This window comes from Thamnophis elegans, chromosome 2 (genome assembly GCF_009769535.1).
Source record: "Thamnophis elegans isolate rThaEle1 chromosome 2, rThaEle1.pri, whole genome shotgun sequence".
NCBI classification, from domain to species: Eukaryota; Metazoa; Chordata; class Lepidosauria; order Squamata; family Colubridae; genus Thamnophis; species Thamnophis elegans.
Genome location: NC_045542.1, coordinates 52,144,108 through 52,160,111, shown reverse-complemented (window position 1 = coordinate 52,160,111; position 16,004 = coordinate 52,144,108). Strand labels below are relative to the sequence as shown.

At 36.5% G+C, this 16,004-nt stretch overlaps 1 protein-coding gene across 1 annotated transcript in view; it reads right to left on the bottom strand.

Annotated features, from left to right (window-relative positions):
• Nucleotides 1–619: 619 nt before the first annotated feature.
• TMEM104 (transmembrane protein 104) overlaps nucleotides 620–16,004 on the bottom strand; it is a 75,445-nt gene continuing 60,060 nt past the window's right edge. Inside the window, exons 9-10 of the mRNA XM_032210027.1 lie at nucleotides 14,591–14,684; nucleotides 620–2,442 (exon numbers count right to left, since the gene is read on the bottom strand). Of these exons, the coding sequence (XP_032065918.1) occupies nucleotides 1,682–2,442; nucleotides 14,591–14,684 (855 nt within the window). The 3' untranslated portion in view covers nucleotides 620–1,681. The remainder of the gene's footprint in view (nucleotides 2,443–14,590; nucleotides 14,685–16,004) is intronic.

The window sequence follows — 16,004 nt, the reverse complement described above, 5'->3', positions numbered from 1 at the left end:
CACCCATCTCACAGGAAGTGACTCTGGGTGGTGTACAGCATTGTTCAAAGTTATTTCAGAAGACAGAATGGCAAACCATGGAAGAAATTAGTAATGGGTTGTCTGAATTTCCTTATAGGAGGAGCTGCTCAACAATGGAACAGATTCCTTCAGATGATGACTGACTTCACAAGAGGTGTTTACACAGTGTGGAATCATGCCCTGGGATGGCATTGGATTCAACACTCTCTAAAGTCTCCTTCAACCTTTACATTTTATGATGTGAACATCGGTTTAAGGAGAGAGAGAAATGAGATTTCATGGACTGGACATGATTTAGCAAGAATCAGGAGGCATCATTTAAAATATTCTGTTAGAAGATGGAATGGCTTTCAGAACAAGTCTCTTTCCACTTTCTATAGTTTCTCCCCTCACCCTAAATTTAGAAAATTATTTACATACCGTGTTTTCCCGAAAATAAGGGTCTTTTTTTTACCCCCGAAATAAGCACTTGGCCTTATTTTTGGGGAGGCCTTATTATTTTTGAGATGCAGGAAGCTGCGAGCGTGGTCACCTCATGACTGCTGCTGTGTTGCAATATTTTCAGGGAGGGCTTATTTTCGGGGAGAGCTTATTTTAGTGCATGTGTTCAAAAGCCCGATTGGGCTTATTATCCAGGGAGGTCTTATTTTCAGAGAAACAGGGTAGATTTAGTCATAATATATTGTATCCAGACAATATAAGCTGCTCTCCACTTTTATCCAAGTAGTCCTTTAGTAAGAAATCAACATTTTCACCATATAGAAAGCACGGGGCCTGCCCTGCTGCTGTGACACTAGCATGATTCCATTAGCAGTATAAAGAGAAAACAAGGCATTATACTGGGAAACATTCCTTATTACTTATTAAGAGATGGCTTTGTATCAACCGAGTGTATAGTTCATGGTAGGACTTCCTGCTCAGACCTATATTGTACATAAACAATTGAGGAGGGAAATATCAGAGATAAAAGAACAACAAAGATTAAAGCTTGGCAAGTTTCAGTCTCAGGACTGCATTATATGAAACAAGGCAACATGGAAAGGCATTGGAAAGGCTGAAAAACAAATGGGGAAAAGGGTCAAAGCAGGACTAGGGGAGAAGGAGAAGTGATGGGGCTCCTCTACTCATTTCAGAGCGCTTAGGTTGCCACATACATCATGCAATATTAACAGTTATTAAACCAAGTACCATCCTTTTGCTCCTAATGTTCAATGAGTTGGCAGGATAAAAAGCCGCTTCACAAGGAATACGAATGATTAGGGAAGCAGATTTCATTAAGTCAGATCTTGCTTGAGTCACTAGCTATTGGCTTGACTACTAAAACTTTTAGTAAAACTGTTCTTTTTCATCACGTGAGGGATTAGACGCATATCCAACAGTCTCTGATATCTTCTGACAGAGAGGAAAATACCCTGCTTAAAAACTGATCATAGCAGCCTGATGTAGGACAGAGTCCAATTGTTTTGTGCATGAAATGGAAAATCAGAATCTGAAAGGTAACTCAACAAATAGCAAGATGCCTCAAATGAGCATCAAGCTCAATATTGTATTAGTAGTTTAAAAGTAGTTTAATCTTAAATTAGCTTAAAAATATCCTTATTAGGTGCAACACCTGGAGCAGAAGTCTTAAGAGATCATCTTAACCAGCAATATTGCTCCATTAGTTTTTTGTTTCACTCAAAATTATATTTGCAGTCACAAACAAAAAACAAAAAAGTCCCCAGAGCAGCACAAACCCAATCCAGAAGGTGTGCCGGAAAGGGGACAAATGTTTATTGAGTGCACGGTTTCTAAAGGTCGTTTGTGTTTCTTTCCGACTATAGTATGCTAAAAAAGCAGGGATGATGTACTGGATCCCATTTCCAGCATAGGCACCAGTGATTCCCACCAAGGATTCCAGATCATGAGTACAGAAAGCCACAATAATTGGAGGAATTAGTGTGATGGCTGGGAAAAAAATCCTGTCCACTACCCATGGGTAGGTTCCCCCTTCCCGGTGGAAGAGAGTTTTCCAATTATTTCTTAGAGTCACAGCAATTATAGGAAAGTTTGTACTGATGGTGAAGACAGGGAAGAGTCCCAGGAAGTAGCGGATAAACGCAATGCTGACAATGTCACAGTTTGTGAAGTTGAGTGTATACATGTCCATTAGAGTCCCATTGCGGAAACAATAGATAGCAGTGAAAGACAGAAGACTATAGAAACCCAGGATCAAGACATAATCCAGCAGGACTAGCTTGTTAACATGCTTTTTCTTAGAGATGGGAGTGATGAGGGATGGCAGGGAGTGCTGACACATGAAGGAATAAACACAGACTCCAAAGAGATTCCGTACACCTGAGAGCTGAGCCAGAGGGGGGTGACCTTCCTCTTGACCCTTGGCGATGCGGAGGAGGGCCACAATGATCATGATGATGAATGCTGAAACAAAAAGGGGGAGGGGGAAGGGAAGAAGAGAGAAGGAACAGAGTTAGGTCAGAGAAATAGACAGGATCCTAACTTTTGTGACTTTTTCCCTCTGTCTTAGCTGGATCTTTCCTAGTCTGTAGCTGAAGGGACAAGGAAAAAACACTCATCTGGATAAAGCTGTTCCATGAATAAAATAGAATAACAGAGTTGGAAGGGACCTTGGAGGTCTTCTAGTCCAACCCCTTGCTCAGGCAGGAAACACTACACCACTTAAGACAGCATACAACATCTTCTTAAAAACGTCCAGTGTTGGAACATTCACAACTTTTGGAGCCAAGTTGTTCCACTAATGAATTCTTCCAACTGTCAGGAAATTTCTCCTTAGTTCTAGGTTGCTTCTCTCCTTGGTTAGTTTCCATCCATTGCTTCGTCCTGCCCTCAGGTGCTCTGGAGAACAAGTTGATACCCCCCTTCTTTGTGGCAGCTATCATGTCTCCCCTAGTTCTTCTTTTCATTAAACTGGACATACCCTGTTCCTGCTACCGTTCTTTATATGTTTTAGCTTCCAGTCCCCAAATCATCTTTGTTTGCTCTTCTCTGCACTCATTCTAGAGTCTCCACATCTTTTTTAGGAGTTATGAGTCATGAGGAGTTATCAGTACATAAACAACCCACCTGATTGTACTGAAGGTTGAAAAGGGATTATATAAGGCTCTGTTTAGGCTCTTCTAAATACCCCTATTTTTTCCTCAGGAGCACCTACTTCACATTTGAATTGTAGAAGAATGTACATGGTCCCTTCATTTGAGGGGTCTTGCCTTGTTTGTGCTAATAAAGTTGCATGGGGAAAAAACTTCTCAGCATAAGCATATACCACTTCAAGATGAAAGGTCATTTGAAAAATTGCCCCAGGCAGCGCAAGAGTACATGCCCTGTGGTTCAGGGCAGCATTTGTTAAATTTTTAAAAAACCGACAGGGCAGGAATTCTTGTAAATGGAATAAAGAAATCACCGGCATTGTTCTGAATCAAGAACAGTTAAATTTACTGCCTGTGGCTAACTGCAATCTAATCGCAAGAAACTTGGGTAAGTTATCATTCATTGTGCGTTTTATTTTCTATTATTTTCCTCTTTCTTTTTTGCATAAAAATGCATGCACCTTAGAAGATGTACCACTGCAGTTTATTGTTTCATTATAAAATGTTTCACTCTAAGGAACTAGCGCCCCCTCAGCTCCCACCTGGATTCTTTCAGTACTGATTTTCATCATGTTTGCCCAATGTGAGCAGACTTCTGTCTTACAAAATTTACTCCTTTTCTTCATGAGAATTTCAAGACCGACCAATTGTAGGGACAAGGTGGCTCAGCTCAAAGCATCACAAATAGAATTAAGGAGCAGTGAGTTATTGAACATAGACGTTAGGCTCTGGATTTGATTTCAATAATGTGTGAGCTTTCACAAAAATCAATTTCTGATTACTGCCTCCCCAAACTGGTCTACCTTCTGTTGGTCACCTGGTTTAGTTAATGTAGCAAATCTAAGGAGATCAAATAAGACTACAGTATTTTCAAAGTTTGCTCTCAATCATCTGTATGTCGGAGGCGAGGTATTTACTCCACATTTCAAAGTGGTTCATTGTTTCAAGATCACAAAGGCATTCCACATAACCCAGGACAAATCGATCTCTATAAAAATCTTAACTGTAAACAAAACCTAAAGCTAATTTTCTTAGGATTTATAATGACATGTTTCCAATAACTGATAATAATGTTTAAAACCACTTTTAACCCGAAGACTCCATTTTTTTTTAAACAATCAAACTGTGAAATGTAAATAGGGCTGCTGCTGTTTTGTATGTTTTTGATCTTCAGATGAAATGTATTACAGGCCAAAACAGCAGAGAACCCAGTAAATAGCTGAAAATATGAAGGCTGAAATTAAAGATTGAATTCTATATAACTTGTGCAGAAAAATTAATAAGACTCAACAGCACAGAACGCAGACATTAAAAAAAAACCTAGCTGGCAGAAATTCCTAGCTATACTTATTTACCTGTTTCAAAAACAAAAACCGAAGCTTCCTAAAGTAAATATTCTGCCACTTCAATTACTGCTTCAACTTCTGCAGCTTCTTGGAGAGGCTCCTGGGGGCATAAAAACTCTGTTCCTTATCCAACAACTTTGTTATAAAAAAAACTAAACATGTCTTTATCCAACAGAGAAAGCAGTTGGGTATCTGGCACTGAATACTGTATTTGACAAAGGGCTATTTCACAGTTGTAGACGGTGAATCTTTAAGTCTGCATTCTGGCAGGCAGACTATATTCACAATATTCCATTTTATTTTACTTCTACTACAGCCCAAAAGCAGAGTAACATGGAACAAAAAGATCCCTGTGCCTGCAAGGGGCAAATGTCCAAATACCAGCTTCTGGATGCTGGTACCTCATCAGGAACCACAGAATTGTGTCCTTAATTTGAAAATTATTCTGCAATATTGGTATAACCCTTTCTGCATTTATGAATGGAAAAATCTGCCTGTCCAACCAGATCTGATAGGGTGGGCCCACTTCATGTCCTTTCCTTTAAATGCTTCCACTTCATGGGACTTAGGTTGTGTATCACAGCAGCCCCTGTCCTGTGGAATATCCTTCCCCCTCAGATCCAGCAGGCTCCTACACTCCTCACATTCTGGAAGTCTAAAAAGCTGGTTTTTTCCAGGAGTATTGGGATCCATTGGTGGTCTGTTGCCTCTGGAGAGCCAGGATTCCTTTTCTTTTCTTAACCTGGATTAATATCTACTGATTACATCTTCCCTTGTTTTAATTCTGGACAAGGCACAAATTGTATTTAGGGTAGTTTTTATTTCTTTTTTGCTGTTACTTCCACAAGGATTCCATATTACACCACAGACAATGGTCATATGAAATAAATAATACCTTCCTCCAATTTCGGTTTGCACTGGAAAAGGTATCTTTCCCAATGGCTCAGTAAAATATAAAATAATAAAAACTAAATTAGAATTCCTCAGCTCCCATTTTTTTTCTTACAGAGGGGGTCCTTGGTGCTCTCTGCACTTGCTTGCACAAACAATGTCAACCCTGAGCTACAAATACTCTCCTCTATTGGTTCTTATAAACTGCTACAATATTTCAATACAGAAAGAAGTCCTGGTTTTTATTTTCCAAATCCAACTGTCTTTCCATGGGACCATAAAGTTTTTTTGAATATATTATGTTAACATATTCTACATGGAGAAAGCAGCTTTTTTCTGTTTTGGAGATCCACCGCCCCTTGTTGAAGAAAGCAACCTTAAAGCTCAACCTGTAACAGTTACAAGTCTCTTATTGCTTCTAAAAACAATTATGTACAAAAGCTCTAAATCACCGCAGGAAAGGTACAAAGCTCTTCAAATTATCTAGAACTCTCAAAAAGACATAAAATATTATCAGTAAGGCAGCAAGAATTGCAAGCTCACACATCCTGACAGGAATAGGACAGCAGGCGCAATACCAAATGGTAGCTTCAAAGAAAGATCAAGTAAGACAAGTTAGTCTTTTCAGAAAATACTTAACTCTCTATTTGGAGAAAAGAGTTTGATTTATGGTACATAGTCCCATAAACACTGCTGGAGCTTAATTATATTTAACCATAAGACCTCTGTACCTCTCCTCCTGCTGGAGAGTGAAACGATATATCTCTACTCTTTCTGTTCATTCAAGGATGAAGATCTGACCTATATCCTCCCAAAGCTCTCTTTATCAGGTAGAGACTGTTCATTATTTCCCATAATAGTAGCATGTGAGTATCAGTGGTGTAGCCCAGCAAACACAATCTTTCCAAACCCTTTGGTTTAAAGTCACCTAGCATCTTTATATATAACATCCTCAAATTCACATTCCAGGAGGCAAGTCACCAATCACTCAGGTGTAGCTTGAACCCGCCAGTGTGGGAACAATTCTGATGTTCACTTTGTAACATTTGATTTTTTTTTAGAAAAAGAGAGAGAGAATGCATTATTTCTGTGCTGGAAAGGCAGGGCCAAGCTTAGAGGCCATAGGCAACAGTGAATTGATACTTTACAGAGTCAATGGCAATTTACGAAATCAAGTCCCAATCTTTGCTATATATGGAAAGCTATATAAAGATATCTGTGACTGTAGCTGTCCCCTGTCCAGCTGAACAAATCCAGTGACAGGGTAACCCGCCAATTTTCTAAATTGGTTCCACTATCTAAATGCTTTTTCTGTTAGAAAAAATGTTCATACCATTTACAATACCTGGAATCTGCCTTCATATAATTAGACCCATTATTCTGCATTTGTCCCCTAGAATGATAGAGACTATGTATTTTCTACTGCCATAAGAATATGCTTGCTCTACTCAGAGAATATGTCTATTCTGATCTTCTTATTCTACTATTCTACTCATATAAATGCATGCATATATGTTCATATGAATGCATGCCTAACTTTGCATCTGTGCAGTTAAATGGTTTGTATCTGGTAACTGATTTATGACATTACCGTAAGTTCAGATTTTTTTTTAAAAAAAATGAATTAATCAACAGCTATACAACAGAAAACTCACCCACAAATAGACATACACAATTATTTTATATGAGAATTATTTATAACATCTGACTCCATTTTTGTATAGGATATATGAACAAAATGTAAACTATGCAACTATGAGTCTCAAACTTTTCAAACCAAGTTATGATTGGTCCTCTCTGAATTTGATTATTTTCTTGCAGAATTTTCATTATCCCAAGTAGGTAACATTATTAGTGCTAGTTATTTTTAAAATGTGCAAAAACATCACTAAAATGTTAATTTTTTCCCCTCTAGGAGTGATCTGGTTTACCTTATATTTTATAAGCTGTAAATCAAAGGTTTTGCTGGAAATGTTTATTTTTTTCTGATCTACAATTAACAAAAGTCTAATGCAATTTAAGATATTTAGCAATTATCTTACTAATTTCTTTCCGAGTGAAGGGGATAATGGGAACATCTTCTTGCTTGTGGTACAGGTACTGCAAAGCTGAATATTCATATGCTAAAATTATCTTTCTGTCCTGAAAGGCAGCAAGATGAAGACAATGTTCCAAAACCCAGTTATGTCCAACAATAAATCAAAACATAGAGGGTAATAACTCTTGATAACAAGTATTAAAGCTTGTTATTTGGTGGCATATGGGACATGCCCTGTTCATCCAACTTCAAGATCCTCAAGTAATGAGAAAGAGTACAAACATCCAATTTTATGAAAGTTAACTATGAAGTGGGTATTACTAGCTATTCTTCTTCAAATAAAAAATATTAAAATACTTACCTACCAGTGATGGGTTGCCCCACTGTAGCGGTGGCAGGAGGCACCACCCACCCGCTTCTGCACATGTGCAGAAGCATTGTGTGCACATGGGAGCGTGCATGGGAGTGCACCCAAACTGGTAGTAAAAATATTTGCAACCCACCACTGTTACCTACATATGTCTTTATTAGAAATTGATAGAACTTTCAGTTTGTCAAAACATAAGCTGCATCTGTAATTAAATGCAGTCCTGAATACGCGTGATTTAAGAAAATAGACTGCTAGATATTTTGGGTAGTACAACACTGTACTTCTATAATTCTACTTCTAGAGTGTTATAACTGGAAACAAATTTTATGTGGGAGTCGTTAATTGTTGGATGTAGGGCAACATAAAACAAATATATGTATGCAGAAAGAAATAAACTGAGAAATCCAGAGAAAATAAAAGGAATAAAGGTGAAAAATGAACACAAAAGAAACAAGCAGCATAAGAAATAGCTCTACAAAGTTCCATCAAGTAAAAAAAAAGGGACACATATTTTCAAGGAAAGGAAAAACAAATTCTGATTAAGAGTGTCCTGCTGCCCAGGTTTGATGCTCCTCCAAATGTGCCTTTTTTCAATGTTCACTTAGTTTTCTTTCTCACTTTACTTTCACAGGGCCCCTCAAGATTATTATAATTAAAAATAAAATAAATGGAGAGGTGGCATCTGCAAAGCATCTGCCTCTAGCATCCCATTTATTTGCAGGGGTTGTTTTTGTCCTTTCTGGGATATTACAGAGCATTTTGGGAGAGAGGAATTGAGCAACATGTCTAGCCTTCTCAAAAATGCCAATTAAGAATCCAGCAGATGTTGTATTCTTCCTCAAGCACTTGACACGGTACTTTGGCAATTCTAGAAAGAACTCTAAAAGCTTATAGACAGAGCCAATGTCAAAAGGATTCTCCTTAAAACACACTGAAAGGATGATCCCGAGGTGATCCTACATTTTAACAAAGTGACAAACATGTAGAGGAGTAGATGAAAATTAAGATTTCCATTTCCAACCCTTTTAGCAATTCTATCTTATTTTATGCCACAATTTTTACAGCTTGGGAGCCTTAATATTAATCAACAGAAATATCTTACTCTAGTTGTCATTGCCACAAACAATCTAGATTAGAACAGAGCATAAAATCATACTGTATCATCATGAGAGAAAGGGAGGAGCCTAACCCACATTGCTCTTTTGATCCAATTTAAAATCATTTGTTTAAGCAAACAACTATTAACCATTTTGACACATTTATGACAGAGCTATCTATCAGTACTAGCTCCTGGCGTGACACATATTCCCTTCAAAGCTGAGAGACAATATTCTAGACCATAATGATAATGAATCACCCTCTTTAAATATGTGCTTCTTGCTTCATTCTTCATGAAAAAACTAGCAGGATTTTTGTGGGAAGAAGAATCTTGAGGGAAAGAGAAGGCAGATGAGACCAAATCATGATCTCTGGAAAAATTCTCTTTCAAACATATTTTAAGGAAAGGCAGGCTCTTTGGCTCACAACAGGCTATCTCTTATAACAAAGGTCTTCAGTATTTTAGAGTGATGGACTTTACAAACTACATCTTAAAATATGAAAATAGGCTGATTATGCTATGTAGTACTATACTTAACTGATCAGGTTAAAGATTGTAACACTGGAATTAAGAGCGGTTTTAGAAATTATTTACAAAATTTATCTTCAAAGTCTACAATACTGAGAGAAAAAAAGTATCTTTAATGAAATTAAAATTGGAATCAAATATTTCTGTTTGCATTTATAGGCACACTCATGGGTGATATGCAACTTTACCACTAATGGATGTAGAAGAATTTTCATCTTTCTTTCATCTGGAACTGGATTCTAGATACTTTGCTTGTCAAAAATATCCCACATAAGCAGAATCCAGTAGAATGTTATCTTCTCCACTGTACATAAAAATTACAGGGGTGTAAAGTACCAGCTGATAGGTTCCCTGTGGCTTTTGAAAAAACCCTTAAAGGCCTTTCTGGAATGCCCATTAGGTTACTTCCAGGAAAAAGCAGAGGTTGATTTTAAAAGCAGGCTGGGCTTTTTCATTTTTTAAGCTGCAAAAGTTTTATATCTATCAGGAAAAAAATCCTACTACATTTCCTGTCCTGTACAGAGAGATTTTTTTCCAGTCTTCAGAAAAATCCTATAGGTAGCCCTCGATTTACAACCACTTCCAAATGCAAAATTTCCAAACCCCAGGTGCTAAGCTGAGACAATTATGTAAGTTTTGCCCCATTATATGACATTTCTTGCCACATTTGTTAAGTGAATCACTGCAGTTAAGTTAGTCACACTGTTCAGTGAATCTGGTTTCCCCATTGACTCTGCTTGTCAGAACATCACAAAAGGGAATGTCAGATCTCACGATATCATCCATCATAAGTATGAGTCAGTTGCCAAGTGTCCCGATTTTGATCATGTGATTATGGGAATGCTGTAAAGGTTGTGTGAAAAATGATCCTGTCAATTTTTGCAGTGCTGTTGTAACTTTGAATGGTCCCTAAACAAACTGTTGTAAGTTGAGGTCTACCTGTACTAACAAGTACCAGAGACAAAACCTCCCCTGATGAACTTGAAGCTGACTCTGGAAAAAAACAGAATTATTTTAGGCTTAACATCTCTACGGTAAAATGAACACCATTGATAAAACAACATCCCATTGCCCCAAAGCCCCTATTTTCTTTTTGAGGGTTGAAAAGCCCTTGGGTAAAGGAAAGACTAAGAAGCAAGATGGCCCTATTTTACTCTACCAATCATATTTATACTATAAAATGGAGAATATTTCAATTCTGTATCTATGAAAATAGGTTCTTCTCTCATCATATTATTTATGAGAGCCACTCTTGTCCTCTCTGAAAGGATCAAGAAAAATGGTTTTATGTGGGCACATATAAAAACTTTATGAGCTAAAGACACCAGTTAAAAACCTAAACATACAGTATATGATGGTTCAGGCTTCTATGTAAATTAAAATCTAAGGAGGAATAAATCATACAAGCTTTTCATGAGCACTCAGCTTTTTTTCACTTCACCTGGGTAAAATGTAATGATAAAGACAGATTAATGTCATTAACTTAGTAACAGATTTTATATATCATTATATTAGCCATGGCTCTAAATATTGAGAACAGTTCTCCCCAGTTACAATTTGCATAATAGCAAAACTAATTCAGAGATGGATCTGCTAGATACATTTTAATTTTAAGATACATGAAGGACATAGCTAAGAATTCAAAGTCTATACAACAACAGCAGTGATGTAAAATGATTTTTAGCTGTCACCATGCTTTTCAGAGGCACCTATTGTGACTCTCAATTACACCAAAACCAGATGTGATTACTAATAACAATAGGTTTACCAAACTCTATTTCATTTTAATGTCATCCAAATTAAATATGTTGTATCCTCATGCCTGTCATTTAATCTGATATGAATGTCTATATATTGGTCACTTGGTTCTGAAACAGCTGCAAATCTCAAATCTATTTCTAAAATGGTCAGTTTGCTGGAGAAAGCAACTTGGTATACATGTCAAAGTCTGGAGTCTTTTAGAAACATAAGAATAATGTATATGTATGTCTTAAGCTTTTGACTTTGAAATTGTTTTCTGAACTGAGTTTATTGTTAAATCAAGAGTAATGATGGAGTTCAGTCATTATGTTAAACCATGATTTATTGAAAACACCATAATGGTTAGTATCATATGAAATGTTAAAACATAAACTGTGATTCCTTAAATGAGTTCACACAACACACTATGGCAAAATTAAGCAAATCACTTTGTGTTCAATGTGTACGTATGAAGCCAGCTTTCCCCCTTAATGATGAAATGATTTTTCCCCCTTATGACTCAGATTTATTTCTTCATTAGGCTTCTACATTCAATTATCTACGAGTACATTTTAATTCTTCTTGTGTTTAGAAAAAAGTAATAAAACTCTAATTTACCTGCTTACTTTCATGTGGTATACAAAAAGTCAGAAATAGACCAATTTAATTTTGTAACATAAAAGACTTTTTGGAGTCTGAAATATAATTGACACAAAGGAGAGAAGTATGGGGAAGCTTTATTAACTAACTGAATCAAGTACAATCAACGATTTTAGTTAATATATCTTTAGGGCTGATTTTGCATAAGGATAAGTGTTGTGACTCAGCAGCAGTCTTCTGTGAGTCTTTTCGGGATGCAAGATTAACTATGCAGCTGGGGCTTGTTAGGGGCATATTCTGGGGATAAAAGGACGGATGCTGCCATGCCCTAGTTGCAGGAGTCAACGTTCCTTGGTTCGTTCAACATTGATTGATCATCAGTCGTGGTTTATGTAAGATACACTTGGATAAGTGCTTTGTTTTTCTGTAACTCTGATTCGTAGAGACTTTGGAAGAAGTGCTTTGCTTTCGTTTTGTTCCACTTGTGTTACCGTAAGAAAGATTTGTTTTTCATTACGTTATCTTCAGGCAGAGACTGTAATTAGGTTTATTTTGGCTCGCAGCCAGTCTGAGCCGAGAACTGATAAAGAGAGTTCCTTTTAAGTTGTTTGCCTGTCATCTGTTTAACGAGTGGAGAAGGGGGAACAGAACAGATAACCTTACACTATATGTATTAAACCACTGTCCCTGTATTTTTTCTGATGTAATAGAGAACTTTATACCATATCATCTTATATCATTTCAGCAGTCCTTAAAATGCTAATTATTAAATCCTGTTTTCTTGCATAAAATACTGAATTTTAATTAATTCTTGCATCCACAATACAATGCATCTATTTATATTTTGTTAAAATATATCACAGCAATTCTAATAAATCACTCCCACATTATGGACTAATTGCAGTTAAAACAGCAGTACTGAGTGACAAATGGAGTCATTGTCTGATCCAGGAGGAGGGCAACCAAGGGCAGAATGACTGAATAGAGGAGATGCCATGAGGCAGCTAAGAGATGGCAGAGACTGTGGGAGCAGGCAACTCCATAAAGCATGGAGTAAGCTAATTGATTCATAAGTGTGTTTGGTTATATTAAAAAGAAATGACCATCCCAGGTTTGGCTTGTAGGGAAGTACTGGGAAATGACAGGAATTTGGGAAGGAAATTAACCCTTAAGATCAAAAAGTCCAATTTATGTTCCTTTCATATTCTTTCTGCATGTATTTGCTACTCCTCAGATATCTTTCTCTTCCCCCCTTACTCCCCCCCCCTGCAATACAAGGTACCGGAGTTCATTAGGAAGTTTTGTTCATTGTTCAATTTGATTGTAACACTGAAATACAGTGAGAACAATTTGAAGCATATTTGAGACTGGCATTTCTTCTATGGTGTTATGGTCCCGGGCTGAGTTTAGCCATACCTTGCCTATTCTGATCTCAGTAGCTCTGAGGATGGACATCCTTCTTTTCTATTCCAAGCATCTCCAGTAAAAGAGATGAAAGAGTCATTTCCTTGAGAACCTAAAAATTTCCGGTTACAGGAACACACGGTGTAGCATCCCTGGATGGGAATCAGCCTGGGAATTTTTTTATTTTAAACTAGAAAGTTCTGCAGCCTGAAAAAAGGATTCAAAATCCTGATCTAGAAAAATCAATATATAGAGAAATCAAAGATTTATGGAAATCAAAGATATGTTGTTAGCATGTTCTTTGCAAGTTAATACAAGTTAAGTCTGGCAAAGAACAAATTCTTTATGATCAGTCATGCCCAAGAAATATCAATTTTGTAGTACAAAAGCAATTACCTAAGATATTTTTTCAATTGTATCAAATTTGGTAGGTTAAAATTTGGTTTAATTGCAAACAGCTGGTGATCTTTCTATAGTGTTCCATATGTGTTCAGGATGAAACATTGAGACTAGATTGGGGGTATTTTATGACTGATTTTAAGCAGCATACAAAAAATAAACCAAAAAATTGATGAACAGTAGCACAGTCTCTTTTATTATGATGGTAATATATTCAATTAATGAGTTAACCATAGATAATTGGGATATTATTAGCATCTTGATCTCTTTGATTCTGGGTTTAATAATGCCCATTAAAATCTCTCTTTTTGGGGGGAGGATGTAACTATCTAAAATATGATTATGTCCCAAGGGAAGGAAGGAGGGCATGACTGACTGACTGAATAAGTGTTTTTTCCACTACACTTTTGCTTAATAGCTGGTCTCAGTGGAAAAGTCCACTGTGCATGCATACATATACAGGCAGATCGTTGGGAATACCTTTTGAAGCAGCCACACAAGCCTTGTAAAATATTACTGCTTTAGTATTTCAGTAATAATGAAAGGTTTTGCAAAACACGTGATTGTTGTATGCCTTGCAAAATATCTCTTTTGAGTTTTTTGCAGTCCTGGTAGTGATTGCTACTCATTCATTCAATTACAGAAACAAAACTACTTAATTTCATATCATGAATCATTTTGGTTTTTAAGAATTCTGCCCTGGTCAAAGGAGAATTTCTATGGTGTACCCATTAAGCCATCATCACAACTGCAACATAAGTGAAGCAATCACATACATTTTTGTACCAACAACACAGAATGGTATTCTTCCTCCCTCTATCTTCCCACAGCTGGCCAAATCCAATCCAGAGTTGGGGATATTCGAAAACAGATGTGGGACACATATGGATGAATAAAGGGAAATCCTATTGGTCAAGTGAAAGTCTATTCAATTAATATTGTACACAATCCGGAGAGGTCTCTGTTTCTGTCTGTCTCTCTCTCTCTCTCTCTCTCTCTCACACACACACACACACACACACACACACCTGTGATTTGTACACTTACCTAACCACCTCATTAGCGATGTCATGATCTGAAGATATTTAGTTTTCTGCACATTAAAAAAGGTGAAAGGACCCAAAAGAAGAGTAAATACTGCCTGGAAGAAAAACAATTGAGAAAAACAATGTAGATTAGGAAAAGCAGCTTCCTCGTAGAAGTATAAAGAGTTCACTGATATACAGTTTTATTATTAGTCACTTTAAAAAAGTATTAGTCACTTAAAAAAAGAATAAATTTGCTTAGTAAACAATTTACTTATTTTTTTTTATTAAGGTAGCGGCATAATACTAATAGGCTTCATCACACTGGCTACAGCTGATAGTGCTACACAAACTACTCTACCTCAGATTATACCTAGTATCCATTATTAATATTTTTTTGCAAATTTCTCCTAGGAAGAAACAAATTTTGGCATTTTTAGTAAGACTCAAATTCATTCTAAAGTGGTTTATTAAACTTATATCATTAATACTAAAATATGCCATATAGAATACATTGTCAGAAAAAGTGATAAATAGCAAAATAAAAATTCAGAATATACATTTATGTAGGTGCAAAAGCAGCCCAATATTTCTTGCACATTTCACTACTAACTTTAAAGAGGTTGTCATAATTAAAATGACTAATCATCCATTATGTTGTTTTTTTTAATTGACAAAAAGGTGGACAAATCAATTGGGACTGAAGTCTAAAAGAGACTTTCTTTTCACTCTGCTTGACTCAATGAAAATCACCCCTAACTTATTGTTTGTCCTACTAAATATTCATGTTTTGTCACCTGGGATAGAAGAAAGGGAATGTGGGCATGAGCATGCATTTCATTTTCATTTGGAAATATATCCCAGGTGCAATCATGTCTCTCATGGTTAACCAAGGTGTTGAAAAAAATGATGGGAGATTCAAATTTCACTTCTTTTAAGTATTTGGTCCAGGAACTTATCTCATGGCCATATTTTCAAAAACTGACAGTAGTGATGCATCGACAGTATTGTAAGAATCAATAGTTTTATAGGATTATCAATAACCTGTTTCCCTTTCAAGGATTGATTTTATACTAATCACTAATGATTTACTTTCTAGGGTGAAGAAGACAAAGATTGCGGCTAGGGTCCTTTCGGATCATAACCCAGTTTGGATGGAATTGGGAAGGGCAGTGCAGGCAAGAAGGTCTTGGAGGCTGAATGAAAACTTATTCAGATATGAAAAGTACATTAATGATTGTAAAAAATTGTTATCTGAATACTTTGTTTTGAATATGAATAAGGGTGCACCTATGGAACTTGTATGGGATGCAAGCAAAGCATATATGAGAGGAGTATTGATGAATATAAACAAAATACATAGACATAAACAAGGGCTAAAACGAACAGAATTGGAAGAGGAAATTAAAAGGAAAGAGTTGGAGTTAACATTGAAT